General features: G+C 40.9%; 1 protein-coding gene across 6 annotated transcripts in view; it reads right to left on the bottom strand.

Moving 5' to 3' along the window:
- TRIM9 (tripartite motif containing 9) overlaps window positions 1-6,263 on the bottom strand; it is a 100,970-nt gene extending 94,707 nt beyond the window's left edge. For all 6 annotated transcript variants that reach the window (XM_039865141.1, XM_039865143.1, XM_039865138.1 and 3 more), the window contains exon 1: window positions 5,055-6,263. In XM_039865141.1, coding sequence (XP_039721075.1) covers window positions 5,055-5,876 — 822 coding nt within the window. In that variant the 5' untranslated portion in view covers window positions 5,877-6,263. The remainder of the gene's footprint in view (window positions 1-5,054) is intronic.
- Between the last annotated feature and the right edge of the window lie 11,778 nt (window positions 6,264-18,041).

Genomic DNA, 18,041 nt, shown 5'->3' with positions numbered 1-18,041 from the left:
AGGAAGCCCAACCTGAGAGATGAGAGAGCTAAACATGCGGCAGACTATATTATTTGTTCAAAATAGTCTCTGCCCACTTCTACGGGACTTTTCTCTGGTGCCTCTCTCTGTAGGAAGAGTGTATTCCCTGCATCATGAACATCAGGTTTGGCCACACGACTTGTTTTAACCAGTGGAATATAAGCAAAAGTGACATGTCACATCTGAGTAGAACCTTTAAGTGCCATCGAACGGTTCTGCTTTGCTCTCTATCCTCTGCCATAAAGTTGGCATATCTCAAATATGCTCTTTCAGTCTAAGTTCAAGAATAAGAAGGATATGGAGGAGGGCCACAGCTGACTCTCAGTGGGCATCGATATGAGTAAGAAATTAGATGCTGTTGTAATTCACTGAGGTTTGGAAACTGTTACTGCAGCATAATTTAGTCCAAGCTGATTGACACCGAGAGTAAACGTAGCTTCTGGCTTTCCAATTCCATTGTCCTTGTGAGCTGCTTTTGTTTCATTTCCCATGAAATCCTCTGAGATCACCTAAGTGATTTCTGTCTCTTACAATCAACAATCCTTAATAAAACTGATATTATTTAGAACTATTTTGTTCTTAATGAATTCTACCCTCTTTGCCAAGGTTAGGTTATATGCATACACACTTTGAAAAGTGTTTAGGTGAGAGAAGTGCAATTAATTGTACTGATCGTGAAGGTAATTTTTGCCTGTGCATTATTCTTATTACTTAATAATAGATGGTTGTGATAATTTTCTCTTACTTTATGCAAACTGTGATTTGACCAGAAATTCTAATTCATAGCATCTTTTCATGGCACATATAGAAAGAACAATTTCTAAAACTTCAAAGTGACAACACTATCTTCACTGCAGAATCTGAAAAAATCTGAGTTATGTCAGTATCGTTTTAGCTTTGTTACTCAAAAACAAGATACCTTTATTCAATATATAAGTATATCTTTGTGTAGTGTTCTTATTCCTTGACCTTAATTCAACTGAGTATTCTCTCTGGACCTATAACGATGTGGCTCACTCTTTTAGTTCACTTGTCAGAGTAGCCTTTATATTGCACTCTGTGCTCTGAAAGGAGTGAGCAAAGTACCCCAAACTGGGGAATGAGATTTTTATGTAGTAATTGTTGACTAGTGAGACAATAACTTCTATTTTGTGCAAAAACTTTCTCTTGTGTCAACCTGAAATTAGTAAGATATAAACATTTAAATCATCCTTTCAAAATGGAGTTTTCATTCACAATATAGTTTTAGTTCCTTTACATCCCTGTGGATAGGAAGCACAGAGAGGTTATGACTTGCCTAAAGTTACCAGCAAGTAAGTGGCAGCATCAGGTCTGGAACCCAGATTTCCTGTCATCTAGCTCTTTCCGTTATGTCTCAGTACAAAGAGGAACGATTTATTTCTCTGTAGCATTCTTCTTAATACTTTTAAGTATGTTTACATTGCACACAGAATGTTCTGATTGTACTAGAACTAAATTTTTTAAAAATTAAAAAACATGAACATATGCTACCACAGGAACGTCTAGATTATCTTGTGTTTAATGCGGATATATAGTTAACTGAATATCATTTTTGTTACATTAAATAACACATTTTGCTGCAGAAATATTTGATGAGATGTCACCACACTCAAAAGCAAATATTTTCCCAGAATACTTTGAAAATGAAAGCATAACAACTAACGGTTAATTTTAAAATATTTAAATTGCAAATCTTCATTAAAAAAAAAAAGAAAGGCGATAAATAACATTTGAGACCAGTCAGAATGAAAAGTCAGTGCTTAGGATACAAAGGAAAAGAAAATTCTTGCTCAACAACACAAACACACACACAAAAATGGTTACAAATATATTACTGATTCAATGATTGATACACCGGGAATTCAAGGGTAATGATAATTTAGGAATATGAATTGCATCAATTACAAAGTAATAACAATGATTCTAATTGCTTACTTGAAAGTGTCTACAAAATCATTTTTCGTGTGTAGCAATTCTTTATACCAACCTAAGTTGGATAAAGGAATATAGCAAATGCTGATACTAAATAAAAACTGTTACCAGATTATCTTGTAAGGCCACTTCATGCATTATTTTTCATGGATTTTGAAGGCCATTATATCTGAAAAATATTTTAACTTGGTAAACTGACAACTAATGAATTTTAACCGGTTGTTTTTAAAATCATTTAAAAAGAAAACCAGTCATTTTGTCTTGAGTGTGGAAGATAATGAATTAGTGCCCAAGGAAAATATTTATTCACAGGATTTTCTTTATCACTAGAAATGGCTAATTAATATGGTAGAATATGAATGAAAACTTTCAGGTCTAGTAATCACATGTGTTGATAACTGACTGCTCAACTTTGAGAGAATTACTTAGTGTAATTCTTTGTTCTCCTATGTTTTGAAAGGCATAGAAATTCTGGCCTGTGAACTTTTGTGGAGATAAGGGGTATCATTAACTAGAAAATAAGTAGACTATGAGAAAATCCAGTGCTAACACATTTACTATCTTATTAAGGAGATAAGGTGGGGGAGTAATATTTGTTGTTCATCCAACAGATGATAAGTGAATGTTAAAATCTGTCATCCTTCTGTCTTATATTTTCTTGGCAGTTTAATAAGCCTGATATTGACTGAACAGAATTTGGAAAAAAATGTGCAAGAGATCAGAGAAGAAATAGCCTTAAAAAACCAAAAAACAACATTCTCTTTCTAGCCTACTTTGTCATATGTTTTTTAGCAGACATCCAAATTTCAAACCACTCCACATCACAATGTGTACTTATCACTTCCGTTATGGATAAAACAAATGGTTTAACATTTCAAATCTACATGGGGCTAGACAAAGATTTAAAGGTTGCTTTTAATCTTAATGGATAAAGTATAGGCTCTTATTCACAGAAAAATAATGCTGTGGTTTGATCATCTTAATTAGTGTGTGGCTCTAAGTTCTTTTTCCAGACAAGGTGATTAATTTCTTAGTTCCAAGGATAGTTTTGTAGGGCAATTCAACATAGGCTATAGTTGGCAGTTTAAGAGTGAAATCATAAAATGAAATGAAAATTGGCCAAGAACTAAATTTTTGAACTTTCAAAACTGTCATTTTAAAAAATTTTAATTGAAGCATTTTCAAAATAGTGGCATAAGCCTTCGGGCTCAATTTGTGCTGAATTAAATCTCCATCAGGAATGACATGGTTTAATGGGTTATGTGTGAGAACACAAATGACTGTAAATATAGATTACGTTCAATTAATATTGAGTTGAGAAAACCTCCCTGAATGCTGAAAATGTTTTTTCTTTCTGTAAATAAAATATCAATGGCCTCTCTCAAAGGCTAGCCTTTCCAGGCTCCAAAGAATGCTAGGACACCTGGAGAGGAGCCATAGCTGAGGCCTACACACCATTTTCACCACTCTGCCTTATCTTTGGGCTTGCAGTTAAATGATGAGAAGAAACCCTCCCTACAATAATCCTGAACCCCTGCTCTTCACACTCCTAACTAACTAGATTATTTAAAAAGCAGAAGTCAAATTTATGCACATCTCCTCAAGAGTGTTTCCCTTCCTTCCAAGCTTTGATGGCATAACATTATAAAGATCTCATCTCTTGAAGCTTATTTTCCAGTGTGTGTGTGCGGGGGCGGGGCGGGGGGAGTGGAGGGAAGCAATAGACATACAAGAGTAACATGATAATTAAAATATGTAGCATGCCAGGTAGTGATAACTACTACTGAGAAAAATAAAGCAGGGAGGGAACTAAGGAGTGTCTGAGATGAATGGCAGCAATTGCAGTCAGGAAGGCCTCATCGCAAAGGAGACATCTGGGCAAAGATCTTAAGGAGGCAAGACCGTGAGCCACTTAGATATGGGTATATTTTGGGGAAGAGCATCTCAGGTTGAGGGAATAACAAATGTAAAGGTACTGGGGCCAGAAGGTGCCTGGTGTGGGCTGGGGAATGGCAAGAGGGACTTTGTGGCTGGAGCAGAGGGAATAAGTGGGAGGAAATGAGGTCGATAAGGCCAAAGGGGAAGTCTTGGTGGACCATTCTAAGGACTGTCTGAGAAACGTGGGGGACAACTGGAGGATTTTGAGCAGTGGAATGATATGACCTAACACTGAAGGCACTCTTCTTGAAGCTAGCTTTGGTGGAGTCGCCATCAAAAGAGACCAGAAAGATAAATCTGGTAACAGGTATCTCGAAGTTTGCGCAGACAACTACTGAAAGAGGAAAAGGGTTGAATCCTGAACAAATGGGTGTGTGGAAGGTTAGGAGGAGTGGGTTACCCTGGGAGACATGTCTGCCTAGCTTTCAGGCCGTGACCGCGCAGAAACATCCGGTCCTGCTACTCCAGCCATAGGTACGCTCCCGGATGATCACGATCACAGCCTGCAAGCCGTGTTGTCATAGTATTTGCCCACCAACCTCCCGACTCCTCCGCCTCCTAGGCGCACAGCATCCCCTCCAGCAGGTTCTCGAGGTCTGGACCAGAGCGGACTCATCAGAATTCAGCCCGCGACGTTTCTCCCGCCCTGGCGGTGGCTCACGGCGCTTGCCTATCCAACAGCTCCAGTCCCCGGCGGTCAGCGCTACCCAACCTCCCCTACCTCCTCCCTGGGGACCTCGGCCAGAGCCCAGCCGCCGGCTCTGCTCTGGAGGGGCCCTGGAGGCCCTGAGCACTGGTGCTGCTCTGCCCAGTTCCGCAGCGCTTTCTCACATGCTGGCCTCGGCCGCAAGCTGCACGTCCGCAGCGGAGAGGGGGCGCCCTGCGCTGGCTAGCAGGCAGCGCTCCCCGGGAGACCCGCTCTAAGGCATCCCCGCAATAACTCTTGGGAATAGTCAATATCCCTGTGCGCCGTTTATGATCCCCCTGCGCTTCCTGCAATGCACCAGACGGCGGAAGCAAATATTGTAGGCACCTGCATTGCGCCCCCGCTGGGATGCACTGTGCGCTAAAGAAGACTGTATGATGCAAAACCAGAGGATCGGAGGCGCGGGGAGTTAGGGGTGGGTTTTCTTAGGACTCACCTTGTGCAATTTCCACATGGCCCCCAGAGCCTTGACTTCGTGGCTGGAGTGTTTGCCCTCCTCCAAGCACTGGTAACACACGGGCATCTTGCACTGCACGCAGTACATGCTGTGGTTCTCCAGCTCGTGGTCTGTGCAGGTGGAGACCTTGCGCGGGCTCAGCCGCCGGCTCACGCGGCCCTGGGCCGGGGGCACCAGGCGGTGCTTGGCTAGGGGCCCCCGGGGCGGATGGCAGCGCAGGCGGCACGGATCGCAGTAGAAGACATCACACTGTTCGCACATGACAGTAGCCTCCTTGGGCGCCTTCTCGCAGAGCTGGCACTTGAGGGCCGCGGCTTTGCTCTGCTGGTAGCGGTCTATTACCCCTTCCAGGACGCGGTTCTTGGGGAAGCCGCGGAGCCCCCGGTCATCCAGGATGAGGCTGCGGTGGCACTGGGGACAGGTGATACAGGAGTTGCGGGGCACTGGGACCAAGGCCGGTGACAGGTGGGTGGCCGGTGGCGGCATAGCCGGGGGGAACACGCGGACTCCGTTGGGAGACTTCTGGCACGGGGTCGTAGGGGCGCTGGCGAAACCCCCGTAGGAGCCATAGCCGCTGTCCGCCTCGCTGTACAGGCTCATCTTGTCCAAGTCCAGGTAGTCATAGTCAGAGACCCCGGAGCCCGAGGCCCTACGGCTCTGGGGAGACTCAGACTCTGGGGTTTGCACCAAGATGTTGCGGGCACACGCCTGACAAATATTGTGAGAGCAGGGCAGGATGATAGGCTCCCGGTAGAAGGACCCGCACACGGGGCATTTTAACTCTTCTTCCATCTCTTCCATGGGGACCCGGCGGGAAGCGAGGCAGCGGCGGCTGCAACGGGCGACTGAGCTGGCGAGGTGGCCGACTGGCCTGTCGTGTCCAGCACCTTGGCCAGCAGCGGCGGCAGCGGCGGCAGCGGCGCCTTCCCGCGTCGCCTAGGCGCGGACTCCCTACCAGGCACTCGGTGAGCTATAGAACCGCGGCGCCGCGCGCCAGCCCCAAACCGCCCCCTCCTGCCCTCCTAAGTCCCGCCCCGACCTGTAAACTACTGCCTATTGGACGACGGGCGGCAGAGCAAAGCTCTCATTGGTCACAAGCCCCGTCCTTCTCCTCTCCTCCGCAGGCCACAGGGGGTTTCGTGGAGGACTCCTGAGGATGAACCGAGTCTTCATTCCCTGCTGCATGATCTCAGGAGGGGGCTGGCGTGCGTTGGCGAGGGGACCCGGAAGGAGGAATTAGGCGGGATGACTCATCCCTCGCTCCGCTTCCTTCCGACCTCCGGTGCAGTCACCCAGGAGCAGGGGGCGTGAGAAACCCCTCCCCGCAGCGAGTGGGCTGGCGGAGGGAGCTAGTGCTTCTCGCCAACAGTCTGCGTTTGGCTTCCAGCTATGGTCTCCGTGCCGACCACAGCAGACCCCCCTTCTCCTCTTGCTGCTGGCAGCCTTGGCAGGCTCGCACTCAAACCTAGGTTTCGGTATGGCAGCCGAGCTTTTGTCCCCCTCATGAACTCGCTGAAGCCAGCCCCTGGCGCTCCCCATCCCCGCAGTCTGACGGCGCTGGGCGGGAGCCCTGGCAACAGCCTCGTCGCGTCTTTCACCACCAGTCTCTGGTGTCTAACAATAATATCGACTTCCTAGAGATTTAAAATAGGTAGCCGATGTAAAGACTCAATATATTAGTTCAAATCTATGTCTCTTTCATCTCCCGCTTTAAATTCAGCTGGCCCAGAGGCTTCTTATGGTATGTTGTGAACGTGTCTCTGTCCCCTCTTCAATCTCCCTGCCTCCCAAAGCTGTGTTCTCACCCCGCTTGCTCTCAGCATCTGGCTGAGCCTTTCACAGGGGCCAGCAGGACCTTTGGTTTAGCTGAGGCAGCAATGGGTTACCCATTTCTGGGTATGCATAGTTTAGTAACTTGCTCCAATGAATCACTGTGTTACTAAGGAGTCTCAATATTTGACTCCAAATAGCATTATGCAATGTCACGTGGCCTGAGGATTTACCACAGCTTCGGAATGGTGGGCTCCTTCTGTTCCCTTAAGTCATGGTGATGGGGAAGTGGAAGGACAGATAGAGGGGTTCTAGTGTTCTCACAGATTGAGCACCCTTATTCTCCCTCTCCCCAAACACTGCTGGAGTTATCTGCCCCTTGCCTACGGAACTGTTGATTTGATAATAGAAGACAAAAAGAAAGAAAAACCTGAGTCAAGTGACATAGCAACATTCTGAGGTAGTAACTTATTTGAAGTAGTACATGGCTGCCTTTTGCTGAGTGATTCATGAAATAATGACAAAAACTCTAAGTTCTAAGAAATCTTTCAACTTTCCATCTTCCAGAAAAGAGATAATTTGATTATATGCAGCAACATTTATAATTTAAAACCATTTTACTGACCAGAAAAAAAGGACTTTTTATAACCCTGCCCTTGGAAAAACAGTCCCATAAACTGGGCTATCTTTCTAATACGCTCTTCAGTTGCAATGAAAACAGCACTTGATCACTATTTGGGGGAAAAAGTTCTCATTGTTATTTAAAGTTACATTAATCACAAATGCTATGAAATTTATTTTTAACCTCTGTTTTAACTAGTTGAGTCCAGAGCATCCAAAGGCATATGTATTCTGTTTGCACAGAATTTCTTCATTTGAGTTTGGAACATTATCTGTATCTGTAGGATACATCTAATTCAGGAGTCCCAAGAGAATTTGCTAATAACAAGTGGGTAATTATTAAGAAACTGTTAAAAAGAAGTGTCAGTACCACTCACAATTTACAATCCTCTCCATGACTTTCGTATGCATTCGGCTGAAATTCATAGTAACTTTGGGCCAGGGGTCTGGACATTTCAAGGCGAGCAGCTGTTACTCTTTTTTTATGAGTTTGAACATTATGCCATCTGCTATAGACTGAATGTTTGTATCTCCTCCAAATTCATATCTTGAAATGCTAACCCCCAAAGTGATGGTATTTGGAAGTGGAGGCCTTTGGGAGGTGGTCATGAGGGCAGAGTCTTCATGAACGAGATTAGTGCCCTTATAAAAGTGGCCGAAGAAAGGTCCCTTGCCCCTTCTACCATATGAGGAAGCAGGCCCTTACCAGATACCAAATCTGCAGACACCTTGATCTTACACTTTCCAGCCTTCAGAACTTTAATTCCTGTTGTTTATAAGCTCCTTACTCTGTGGTGTTTTGTTACAGCAGCCTAAACGGACAAAGGCACCATTTTATGAGGTCTGCTTACTAGCAGAAAACTTATGCTTAGTTCAAAATAAAGGATAGTCTTAGGTGTAATACACTGTTGGTTTCACAGAGACTCGGTACAATACAGATTTACAGTACAGTCGATATGCAATTTGATCTATAATGAGATATATTGAAGTGATTTAATTGTTAGATCTTGAGAATTAGCCAAATCAATCCCAGGTGAGCTCTTAAAATGACTGCTATTTGTTATGTGTTCTAGGCAGTGGTTTTATTTATTTACATGCATTACCTAGTTCAGTAATAACAAGAAGAGGTAGGTACATTTGTACCCATTTTGAAGATGAGTAAACTAAGGATAAGCATGGTCAAATATTGATGAGGCTAGGATTTGAATCCAGGCACATGTAAGTTTGTTTCTTTACGTATTCATTCACTCATTCATTTATCCAACAAATGCTGAGTTCTACTCTGTCACATTCTGTGCGTGATAAAATACCCCAAATCGTCTTTGTTAACTTCTATGCTCTTCCGCTTACCTTCCCTGAGAGGTTTTTTTTTTTTAAAATTAATTTATCTAAAATATTTTTGTAAACCTTTGAAGATTTTCCCTTCGTGGTGCACTATTTGGCCATAATGTACTTTAAATCCCCCCAATGAGTTGTGTTTAAAGGGAAACAAACATCTGAATGTAATTGATGATATTATAGAAATACTACAGGGAATATCTTCTCTCTTCCAGCTGGTGATCAGATCAACCCAATGCCTGAAGCACAAGGATTGATAGCTCTGTAATTTCATCGCTCCTGGAATGACTGCAGATGTTCTCATTTGTGTAAAGTGCCTGATTATCCTCTGGAACTTAGTAAATTAGTCATCCAAACCATGTTCTTTAGCAATGAATAGAGCAAACTTAAAATGTTCTAGCAGCTTTTCCATTTTTTAAAAAACAAATGTTTACCAGTGAAAAATTAGATGTGTTCCTATTTACTTTTGACTACAATGCTTAATTTTTAACACAACAGTCCCTTTGATTCTGAAGAATGAACACTCAGAGGAAAAAGAATTCTCTCTCATGTCCCCTCACTTTATCCTATAACCAACTATCTTTGGTTGTAGGGGGCGAAAATCAATGAAAGATGCTGATTCTAGGCTCTGGCACTTTAAGATTCTCTGATACATAGATAAAAATATTCTGTGATTAATGATATTGCTGAATGTGTTTTGTAAAATTTGCATCATTTGAAAAGTGATGAGGGCGATGTTCTATTTCAAAAGAAATTTTGAGGAAACTTCTTTTTATGGGGTTGTTAAAATTTAATTTATACTTGCTATATTTGTACCATCTTTTAATAATTTCTATATTTATTTACTGTTGATATTCCTTTGTCTTTTTAATTATGCAATTATTATAGTAAATTAAGAATGTTTTGCCCATTTAGTACTACTTGAAGATGACCTTATTCAAATTCTGTAGTATTTCTAACTATAAGTAATATATTGCTAATACTTTGGAAAGGGTGGACAGAAGAATCCGGGAAGATGGAGGTTTAATGAATCTTGTATTAAGGTAAGAGAGTTGGAGGATAAATCCAAGAGACCTAACTTGTGAATAATAGGAATCCCAGCATGGGAAAAGACACAGATGGAAAAAAACCACAATTGAAAAAATAATTTTCCTGAATCAAAGAAAGATATGAGGTTACAGATTGAAAGGATTTTAGAATTACAGATGATCTTGATGAAAAAAGACCCAGGCATATACAGATAAAATTCTCGAACTCTAAGGAAAAAGAAAAGATTCTCAAGATAGGTAAGGAGAATTGCTTGTATTGCAGTTTCGGTAACTGTGCTTTCCTCAGAAGTTGTTATGGCCCAGCCTGGTGGAAGTTCACCCTATACATGCACACATCATCATATACTTTTGTACTAGGTTATTTCATTTTTCATAACAAGCATGTGTTATAATTTGGAAAACATCTAATCAACAATTTTAGAAGAATTTGGAGGTGATTTCTGAAGAACTGTGAGCACTTCTATTTGTGATTCCCTTTCTCTTACCTAATCCTCATTGTCATACAGCAGAATTTGGAAGTATCTATTATGTTTCAGATCTTATATTTTGGAATTCTACTTTATATATGCTATTATAGTGTTAATCAGACCGTATATCACTTATTCTATCCTTATTAGAAATCATAGCTACTTTCCTCTTAAGTCTCCCAGGACAGTTCCAATGCCATTGTTCCTTATAATGTTCTCTGGAGTTGTCTTCCTGGTGAATTTCTCTACATTCTGTAAGTTTTCAAATATTTTTTCCCTGCCTTTAAGAAGGTAGTTTGCAAGAAAAAATAACTTGTTGCAAAATCCTTTTTCTTTAGGTGTTCAGTAAACATTGCCCCGGGCTCTTCTCTAATGCTTAAGTCTCCAAGTCAGAAGTCTTTCGCACCACATTTAAAAAAAAAATTAGTGTTACTACTTTTGGTAATGCTAGATGACACTGAGTATAGGAATTTTTAGGATTCTGAAATCGTAAACCTGAAAGACTGAGGACGTTAGTTGAGTGGCTAAGCAGAAAGGTCATGAACCGTATTAGCAGCCAAATTAGCCAATTTGGTTACATAGAAGTTAAAGTTTTGAGGAATTATGTCTGGCATGGTAGATGTTACCAGTGCTTAGCAACATCTGGGTCTCTTCTTTCCTGGGGGCTGGATATGGGAGACTATGCATCCCAACCTTTTGTTCTTAGGCAAGACTTTGTAACCAGTTCTGGCCAAAGGACTGTATGCAGAAATGATGTGTGTTACTTCTAGACTGAGTCAGTAAAAACCTCTGCACAATGTTTTGGAAAATGTGTTGAGATTTCATTAAACTATAAGATCAAAGCTGCCCGGATCACTGAATTTCCACATGGAAAAGAGCTATCAGAATTGTTGATTCACTACCTAGAGAATGACTAAGGAGAAATTAACTTTTATTGTGTTAAGCCAGAGATGTGAGGGTTTTGTGTTACAGTGACATAACCTAACTTGACTAATACGGTAGTAAAGGGAGATGAATGGAAGAGACCAGCAGAGAACAGTCATGAGTTTGGCCCTTGAAAGAGACAAAGTAGCTGCATTGCTTCTTAATGGCTTGTTATAGTTCCCATTAGACCTGACATTACTTTGTTTTCTCTACTTGTAAGCCCATGAGCCTATTGGTATCTTTAAAATAAATTTAACTTGTCTTGGTTATCTTAAGCGTGCTTTCTTTCCTTGCAATCAAAGGACCAAAATCAAATTATACAGTTAGTCATATTTTAATAACTTACATATTCGGATTTCCATTGAGTCAGGTGCTATTGGTGCTGTATCCATTTTTCCTTAGCATGAACCTCTTCGGGCTGAAGGCTGCTTAGTGCAAAAAGCTGTGAGTTTTTGAGGGATTTTTCTAGCAGAGGGAACATGCTCAGCCAAGACCTGGGCAAGCCAGGAATGCTGGAGAGTTAACATTCCTGGACGCAGACCCAACCAATGATGCTGGGTAGATGAAGGTTTTGGTGGATAAAAACCCAGGTTCCTAACATCTCCTGGTTGAGATAATTTTGAGGCATGTTTCTCACTGTCTCCCAGAGTTCTGCAGTGGTATCAGCTCAAGTTGCCCAAAGCAGCTTGATAACTCACCCTTTATTGGTAATCACTTGTCTTTTCTTATTTCTCTTCCTTCACACAGTTCCCTAGGATCATACTGCCAAACAAAATACTTACACTTAAATTCGTGTCTCTGAGTATGAGGAATCCAAACCAAGATAACCATTTTGTGTGCATAAGTAGGCTATGATGGGAAGTTTTATCTCATGAAGTTATTTATTCCTCTATGTTTAGTGTTCTGCTCATTCTGCCTTTTGTATTACTTAATTTCAGTTCCAGAATTTTCAGTGTTTTTTCCTTTTGTTGTTGTTGTTGTTTCTATCTCTTTATTTATATTCTTCAGAGGCTGATGAAACCTCACATCACAAGTTTCTGTGGTTTGTCAGTGATTGTATATCTATGAAGGCACAGACCTGAGTCACATTTTGGTATTTTCTTTGTCTCTTAGTTTGCTAGTGAGTGTTTATTAAATGCTTATGGGGAGCATTGCACTATATTTGCTGCTTTTAACAATTTTTAACCTCTGCTTTTATTCCTTTAGTTACTATTTTAGGAGAATTCTGTGATTGAGCTATTCATAATTGTATGCTCTGATAGGTTCTTTTGTATGTACAATATAATAGATATGCTTGTGAAAGAATATGAAGATTTTACCAGGTACTGCAAGAGACATTACAGGACATTCATGGAAGTTGTCACATTCAGTAGTATCAAACCAAATTCCTCCGTGAACCACTTGAAAAAAAATTCATATTAGAACATTATCAGTTTTTGTCTTCTCTCATCGGTATTATATAGCCTAAAAGAATTTAAAAAATAAAAACACACTGACTGGTCAAGAAAATTGACTAACAAATTACAATGTGATGAAAGGAGAGAAAGTTAGATGAAAAATCAATGATGTGGGGGTATCTCTGAATGAAAGACTATGGGTGTATACTTGCAAATCAAGCTTACCCATGAATAGCTAAGCTAGCCTAGGGAGTGAGGTCACCTGAACAATGAGAAAAGTTTCTTGGAGATTCAAGGACACAATACAAAGGAAATCAAGTATGGTCCTCTCTTCCATCCTCATGATTTACCATGAGCTGTCAACATAGAGAGGTTAAGCCAAATAATTCTATTGATTTATCATTACTTAAGAAAAGCGAAAAACAAACACACCTTTACTGGATTCAGCAATTTAGTGGGTAAAAAAATATATATGTGCTAAAATTTCACTATGTCATTTATAATAACCACAGACTAGTATTTCTTCTCTCTTCTGCTGGACAATGGAGGAGGTGTCAGGTTAACAGGAGCTAAGTGAACATATCATTGTGGTAATTTCTGTTCTGATGGAGATGTTGAGAAATAGTTTTCTGCAAGGCTCATGTAAATAACCATTCATAATAAACAATCTTAGTTCAATTGAAAGCAAGTCATCTTGCTAACATTCTTCTTGAAGAGGAAACCAACTATAAAATAAGTCTAGAAAATCAAACCTTTGTCTATTTTTCTTTTGTTAAGATCCTTCTCCAAAGATTTTAATATTTATTCATCTGGGGTCAATTCTGGATTTCTAAAGAGTGTTGCATTATCAGGCTAATGATACATTTTTAACAGACATGCTACAAGAACTCCCAGAGACCCGATTGGAGAATGGGACCCAGTTCTCTCCTCTCAGGCCCTCTGCTCAGGATTTCTTGAGTCTGTTGCACAGTGGGATGAGCTGTGTTGCACAGGGAAGTAGATACGAGATAGATAATTGAGAAGGGGAGGTGTAGTGGGCTTTGGAGGAGAGGGCCTGGGCAAGGGGAACAAGGTGGACAGAACGGAATGGGTAACATTACAGATTCAAGATTAATGAATGGAGACATCTCATGCCAGATTGGGATGGAGACAGAGAGGGGATAGCTCTCTGTTGCTGAAAAGGAATGGCCAGGGGTAGACTGCCTGTGCACACTGGGGACAAGACTCAGCAGGAAGGCTACATCTTTTTTTCTTTTTTTTTTGGTATTAAGTACCTGGCTGGTTTAACCTCAGCTTGACTTCCATTTATTGATAAACACTTGGAAAAGCCTTAAAATATGCTTTGAATGCTAATGTGCTCACTTCTTAAATCCCTGAATCCAAAGGTCCCAGATGGCTCTGTTCCTACCTCTTCTTGGGATGCAAGACAATATAACATATTTATATTGACTGTGTAGAATGCCTTGTGGGTAAACAGATTTGCGATCTGATTCATTCTCTTTTTGTAAAACTGTGGGGTAGGAGAAATGCTGTAAGTTTTAGTGATGTCTTCCCTCCCAATTTCCATCAGAGCTATATCATCCAAAGGAATACATCAGAGAGCAAATCAGAGCACTGCTCACACTCTGCCTTCCAATAGTCCTAATTTGTATAACCTCTTGGTAGACAAACCTAATGGGAGGAGGCAAGGCCTTCCCTCTACCTTCACCTATCGAGAGCAGGTTCTTCTATTCCTTCCTCTTCTCTCATGCTAATGAGTTTGTCCATGGATGTATACTGCTGAATTTGCCACTTGTCCAGAGGCAAAATTAACTACTGATTTACTCCCAGACACCAAGCTCAATGTTAATAATCCTGTTTGACAGCTTGTTAAGAGCTTCTGAATTAGGAAGGGCTAATAGATTTCAATTGCCACGACAATTCCAAATGATTTATTGGTAATGACTACCTAGGTGAGGGCAGTGTTAGGAAGGCTGTGAGACCTTTTTTTTTTTTTTTTTTTTAAAGAAAGAATGGTCTAATCAATTAGTGAGGTCTCCCATGGTAAAGGGACTAGTGGCACAAGTGTAAATTTTCTTGCATCATTAATAAATTCAGAGCTATAATATATTGAGATTTTACCTTGTGCCAGGTACTAGACTCAGCCTGGTACATTTATTATCTCAGTGAATCTTCACAACTCTTCGGGATAGGTGCTATATATCCCCTCTGTAAAAAGAAACAGACATAGTGGAATTAAATAACTAGCCCCAAGATCACCCAGCTAGTAAGAGACAGAGCAGGAATTTGAACCCTGGCATTCATAATAGAGACTCCTTGCAACAATACACCAAGAGTGTAGATTAGGATTTGAGCTGAAGTATGGAAATTGAAACAATCATCAAAAACCTACCAAAAAGTAAAAGTCCAGGACCAGATGGCTTCACCAGTGAATTCTACCAAACATTCAAAGAAGATTTAATACCTATTCTCCTCAAACTCTTCCAAAAAATCGAAGAGGAGGCAATACTTCCCAACTCATTTTTTGAGGCCAGTATTACTCTGATATCAAAACCTGGTAAAGATAACACACACACACACAAAACTACAGACCAATATCTCTCATGAACACCGATGCAAAAATCCTAAATAAGATACTAGTGAACCGAATACAGCAACATATTAAAATGATTATACACCACGATCAAGTGGGCTTCATCCCAGAGACACAGGGATGGTTCAACATATGCAAATCAATTAATGTGACACACCACATAAACAAATTAAAAAATAAAATAAAATAAATAGGATTTGAGCTGAGGCTGCCACAGGCAGAGCAGAAGTGCTCTAGTCACAATGAGACTGCTAGGCACCACCAAGGACCAGGAAGTGCCACTTACTTAGATGTGGCCTTGGTACAGCCTTTCTGGCTTGGAGATGAAGGATGAATATAGAAGCGGGGTTTGGGGGAGGAGGAGTTGTTTTCCTAAAGTTAAATTCACACATATTTAATGAGCATCTGCTCTGTGCCAGGCATCTGAGGATGTATCAGAATTCTCTGCCCTCAAGGAGCTTATGCTCAAGTTGAGGGTGACAGATAATAAACACATAAGATAACATCAGGCCTAGATAAATGTTTGTGGAATGCTTAAATGGGGTTACTAGGTGCGACTGAGTAGCAGGGGCTAACAGCTAGGAATGAAGGCTTCTTGAGAAAGAACTTAAAAGGTGGAAAAGAGGCAGCTATGGGGAAATATGGGGACAAGAACTCCAAACAAAATGAGCTGCAAATGCAAAGGCCCTGCCATATAACTTGTCATGTTGGAGGGAAAAAGGCTCATTTGCCATTACCTTGTTCAGGACTAAAGACACGGGATATCTCTGCACAGAACCACTTGGCAGGGGAGAGGTAGAGGCAAGTGATTTGCCCTCTCTCTTCTCTTTCCTCCCCTCCATCCTTTAAAAATGCTGTCAATAAATCAGTGAGGGGTTACAAATGCCAAAACCTTCAGCTTTCCTCCCCTCCACCTTTTAAAAATGCTATGTCAATAAATCAGTGAAGGGTTACAAATGCTAAAACCTTAGTTTATGCATTGTTTTAAAGTAAAAAACAAACAAACAAACAAACAAAACATGTATTTCATGCGTTATAAAGAGAACTATTGGCTAAAAGCCGGAATTAGCCTTTGCAAAATGGCTTAACCAAGCTTCTTTCTCAGATGAAATCTCTGGCATTGCTGTTCCCCATGCCTGTGCTTATTTAAGTTCCTAACTATGTACTTAACTATATATCCAAATTTTATACCAAATACTATGAGAGATAAAATTGCAAGCAGAGAAGTCATTGTTTGTACCCTACAGAAACTTGCTTTTAGTCAGGGAATTGTTTTATAAGTATTTGAAAGCGCGAAGGAACAAATCTAGAGTGATTCAGAAAAAGATGATAATAACTAAGATTGTCTAGTACATTATAGTCTGTGGATCATCTTCACATACCTTTCTTTGTTCCACCCTCCCATTGGTTTTCTGATAGTTATTAATATTTTTCCCATTTCACAGCTGAGGAAACTGAAGCTTAGAGAGGTCAGATGCTCAGGACAGCTAGTAAGATCTCACTTATATGTGGAATCTAGAGAACAAAAGAAATGAACAAACAAATCAGAAACAGACTTATAGATACAGAACACTGGTGATTGCCAGACCAGAGGGGACTGGGGACTGGGTGAAAAGGGAAAGGGATTAAGATGTACAAATTAGTAGTATGAAATAGTCACAGGGATGTGAAGTAGAGCATAGAGAAAATAGTCAGTAATAACTATGTATAGTGCCAGGTGGGTACTAGATTAATTGGAGGGATCGCTTTGTGAGTCTAACCACTAGGCTGTACACCTGAAACTAATATAAAATAAGAGTGAATGTCAACTCTAACTGAAAAAGAAAAAAGATAACTAGTAAGGGTCAGATGCAGGACACTGTAGTGGTACCATGGGCTCTGGGGTCAGGCACATTGAATCTTAAATTTTGGCTCTAACTTATTAGTTTCGTAAACTTGTACAAGTTGTTACCCCATCTGAGACTGAATCAACTCATTTTTAAGGTTGACAATAGTATTCACTTCCTATAGGTGTTGTATTAAATGAGAAATGTGTTGATGGTGCTTAGCACAGGGTTGGGTCCACTATATGCATCTCATGAATGTAGCCTTTGCTATGAGGAAGTGGTGAGCCAGGACTGAATCCTAGCATCGCTATCTTCTCAACTAGAAGGCTCTGTATGTACTGTGGACTCCAGTGTCTTCCTCCTTAAGTTCAAAATATGACCCAGACACTTATAAGTATGAGCATGGCCAAGTTACTTAATTGTGCTGTTTCTGTTTCCTCATTTACAAAATGAGGATCATTTTGTGGCTACCTCACAGGCTGATGTGAAGATAAAATGGTTTATGTATAAAATGATATATAGCACTTAGAACAGTGCTTGGCATACAGTAAGCTCCCTAAAGGATGAAAGATGGAGGTGGGGTGAGTTTAGCTAGGAAGGCTTCTTCCTAGCAGCATTTGTCACTTACATTTTGATGGAACAAATGTCAGCAGAAACTGAAACTGCACATCTTGCTGATCATCCACCTTGCACAGCTGGGGGAGGCATTGTGGCTAGCTTTGCAAACCTACCTCCACTGCCTCCTTGCACCTGTCAAAACTGCAGGGGCTGCTGAGCAATCCGTAAAAAATCTGATTTGCAATATAGTAATTTTTTTCCATATATGTCTGTCCACACTTGAAGGCAGCAAAACACATTTGAGAATTCGCCATTCTGCATGAACTTGTCAGCTTGTTCTGTCAATAGGCTTGATGTCTGAGCATTGTTGTCATCCCTGCTTGTTATCTGCCAAGCTCCATTGTTTCCCTCTCAAGTGGGAAT

Source organism: Pteropus medius, unplaced genomic scaffold (genome assembly GCF_902729225.1).
Source record: "Pteropus medius unplaced genomic scaffold, Ma_sr-lr_union100, whole genome shotgun sequence".
NCBI classification, from domain to species: domain Eukaryota; kingdom Metazoa; phylum Chordata; class Mammalia; order Chiroptera; family Pteropodidae; genus Pteropus; species Pteropus medius.
The sequence above is the reverse complement of the archived record's forward strand: the minus strand, read 5'-3'. Positions and strand labels throughout refer to the sequence as shown.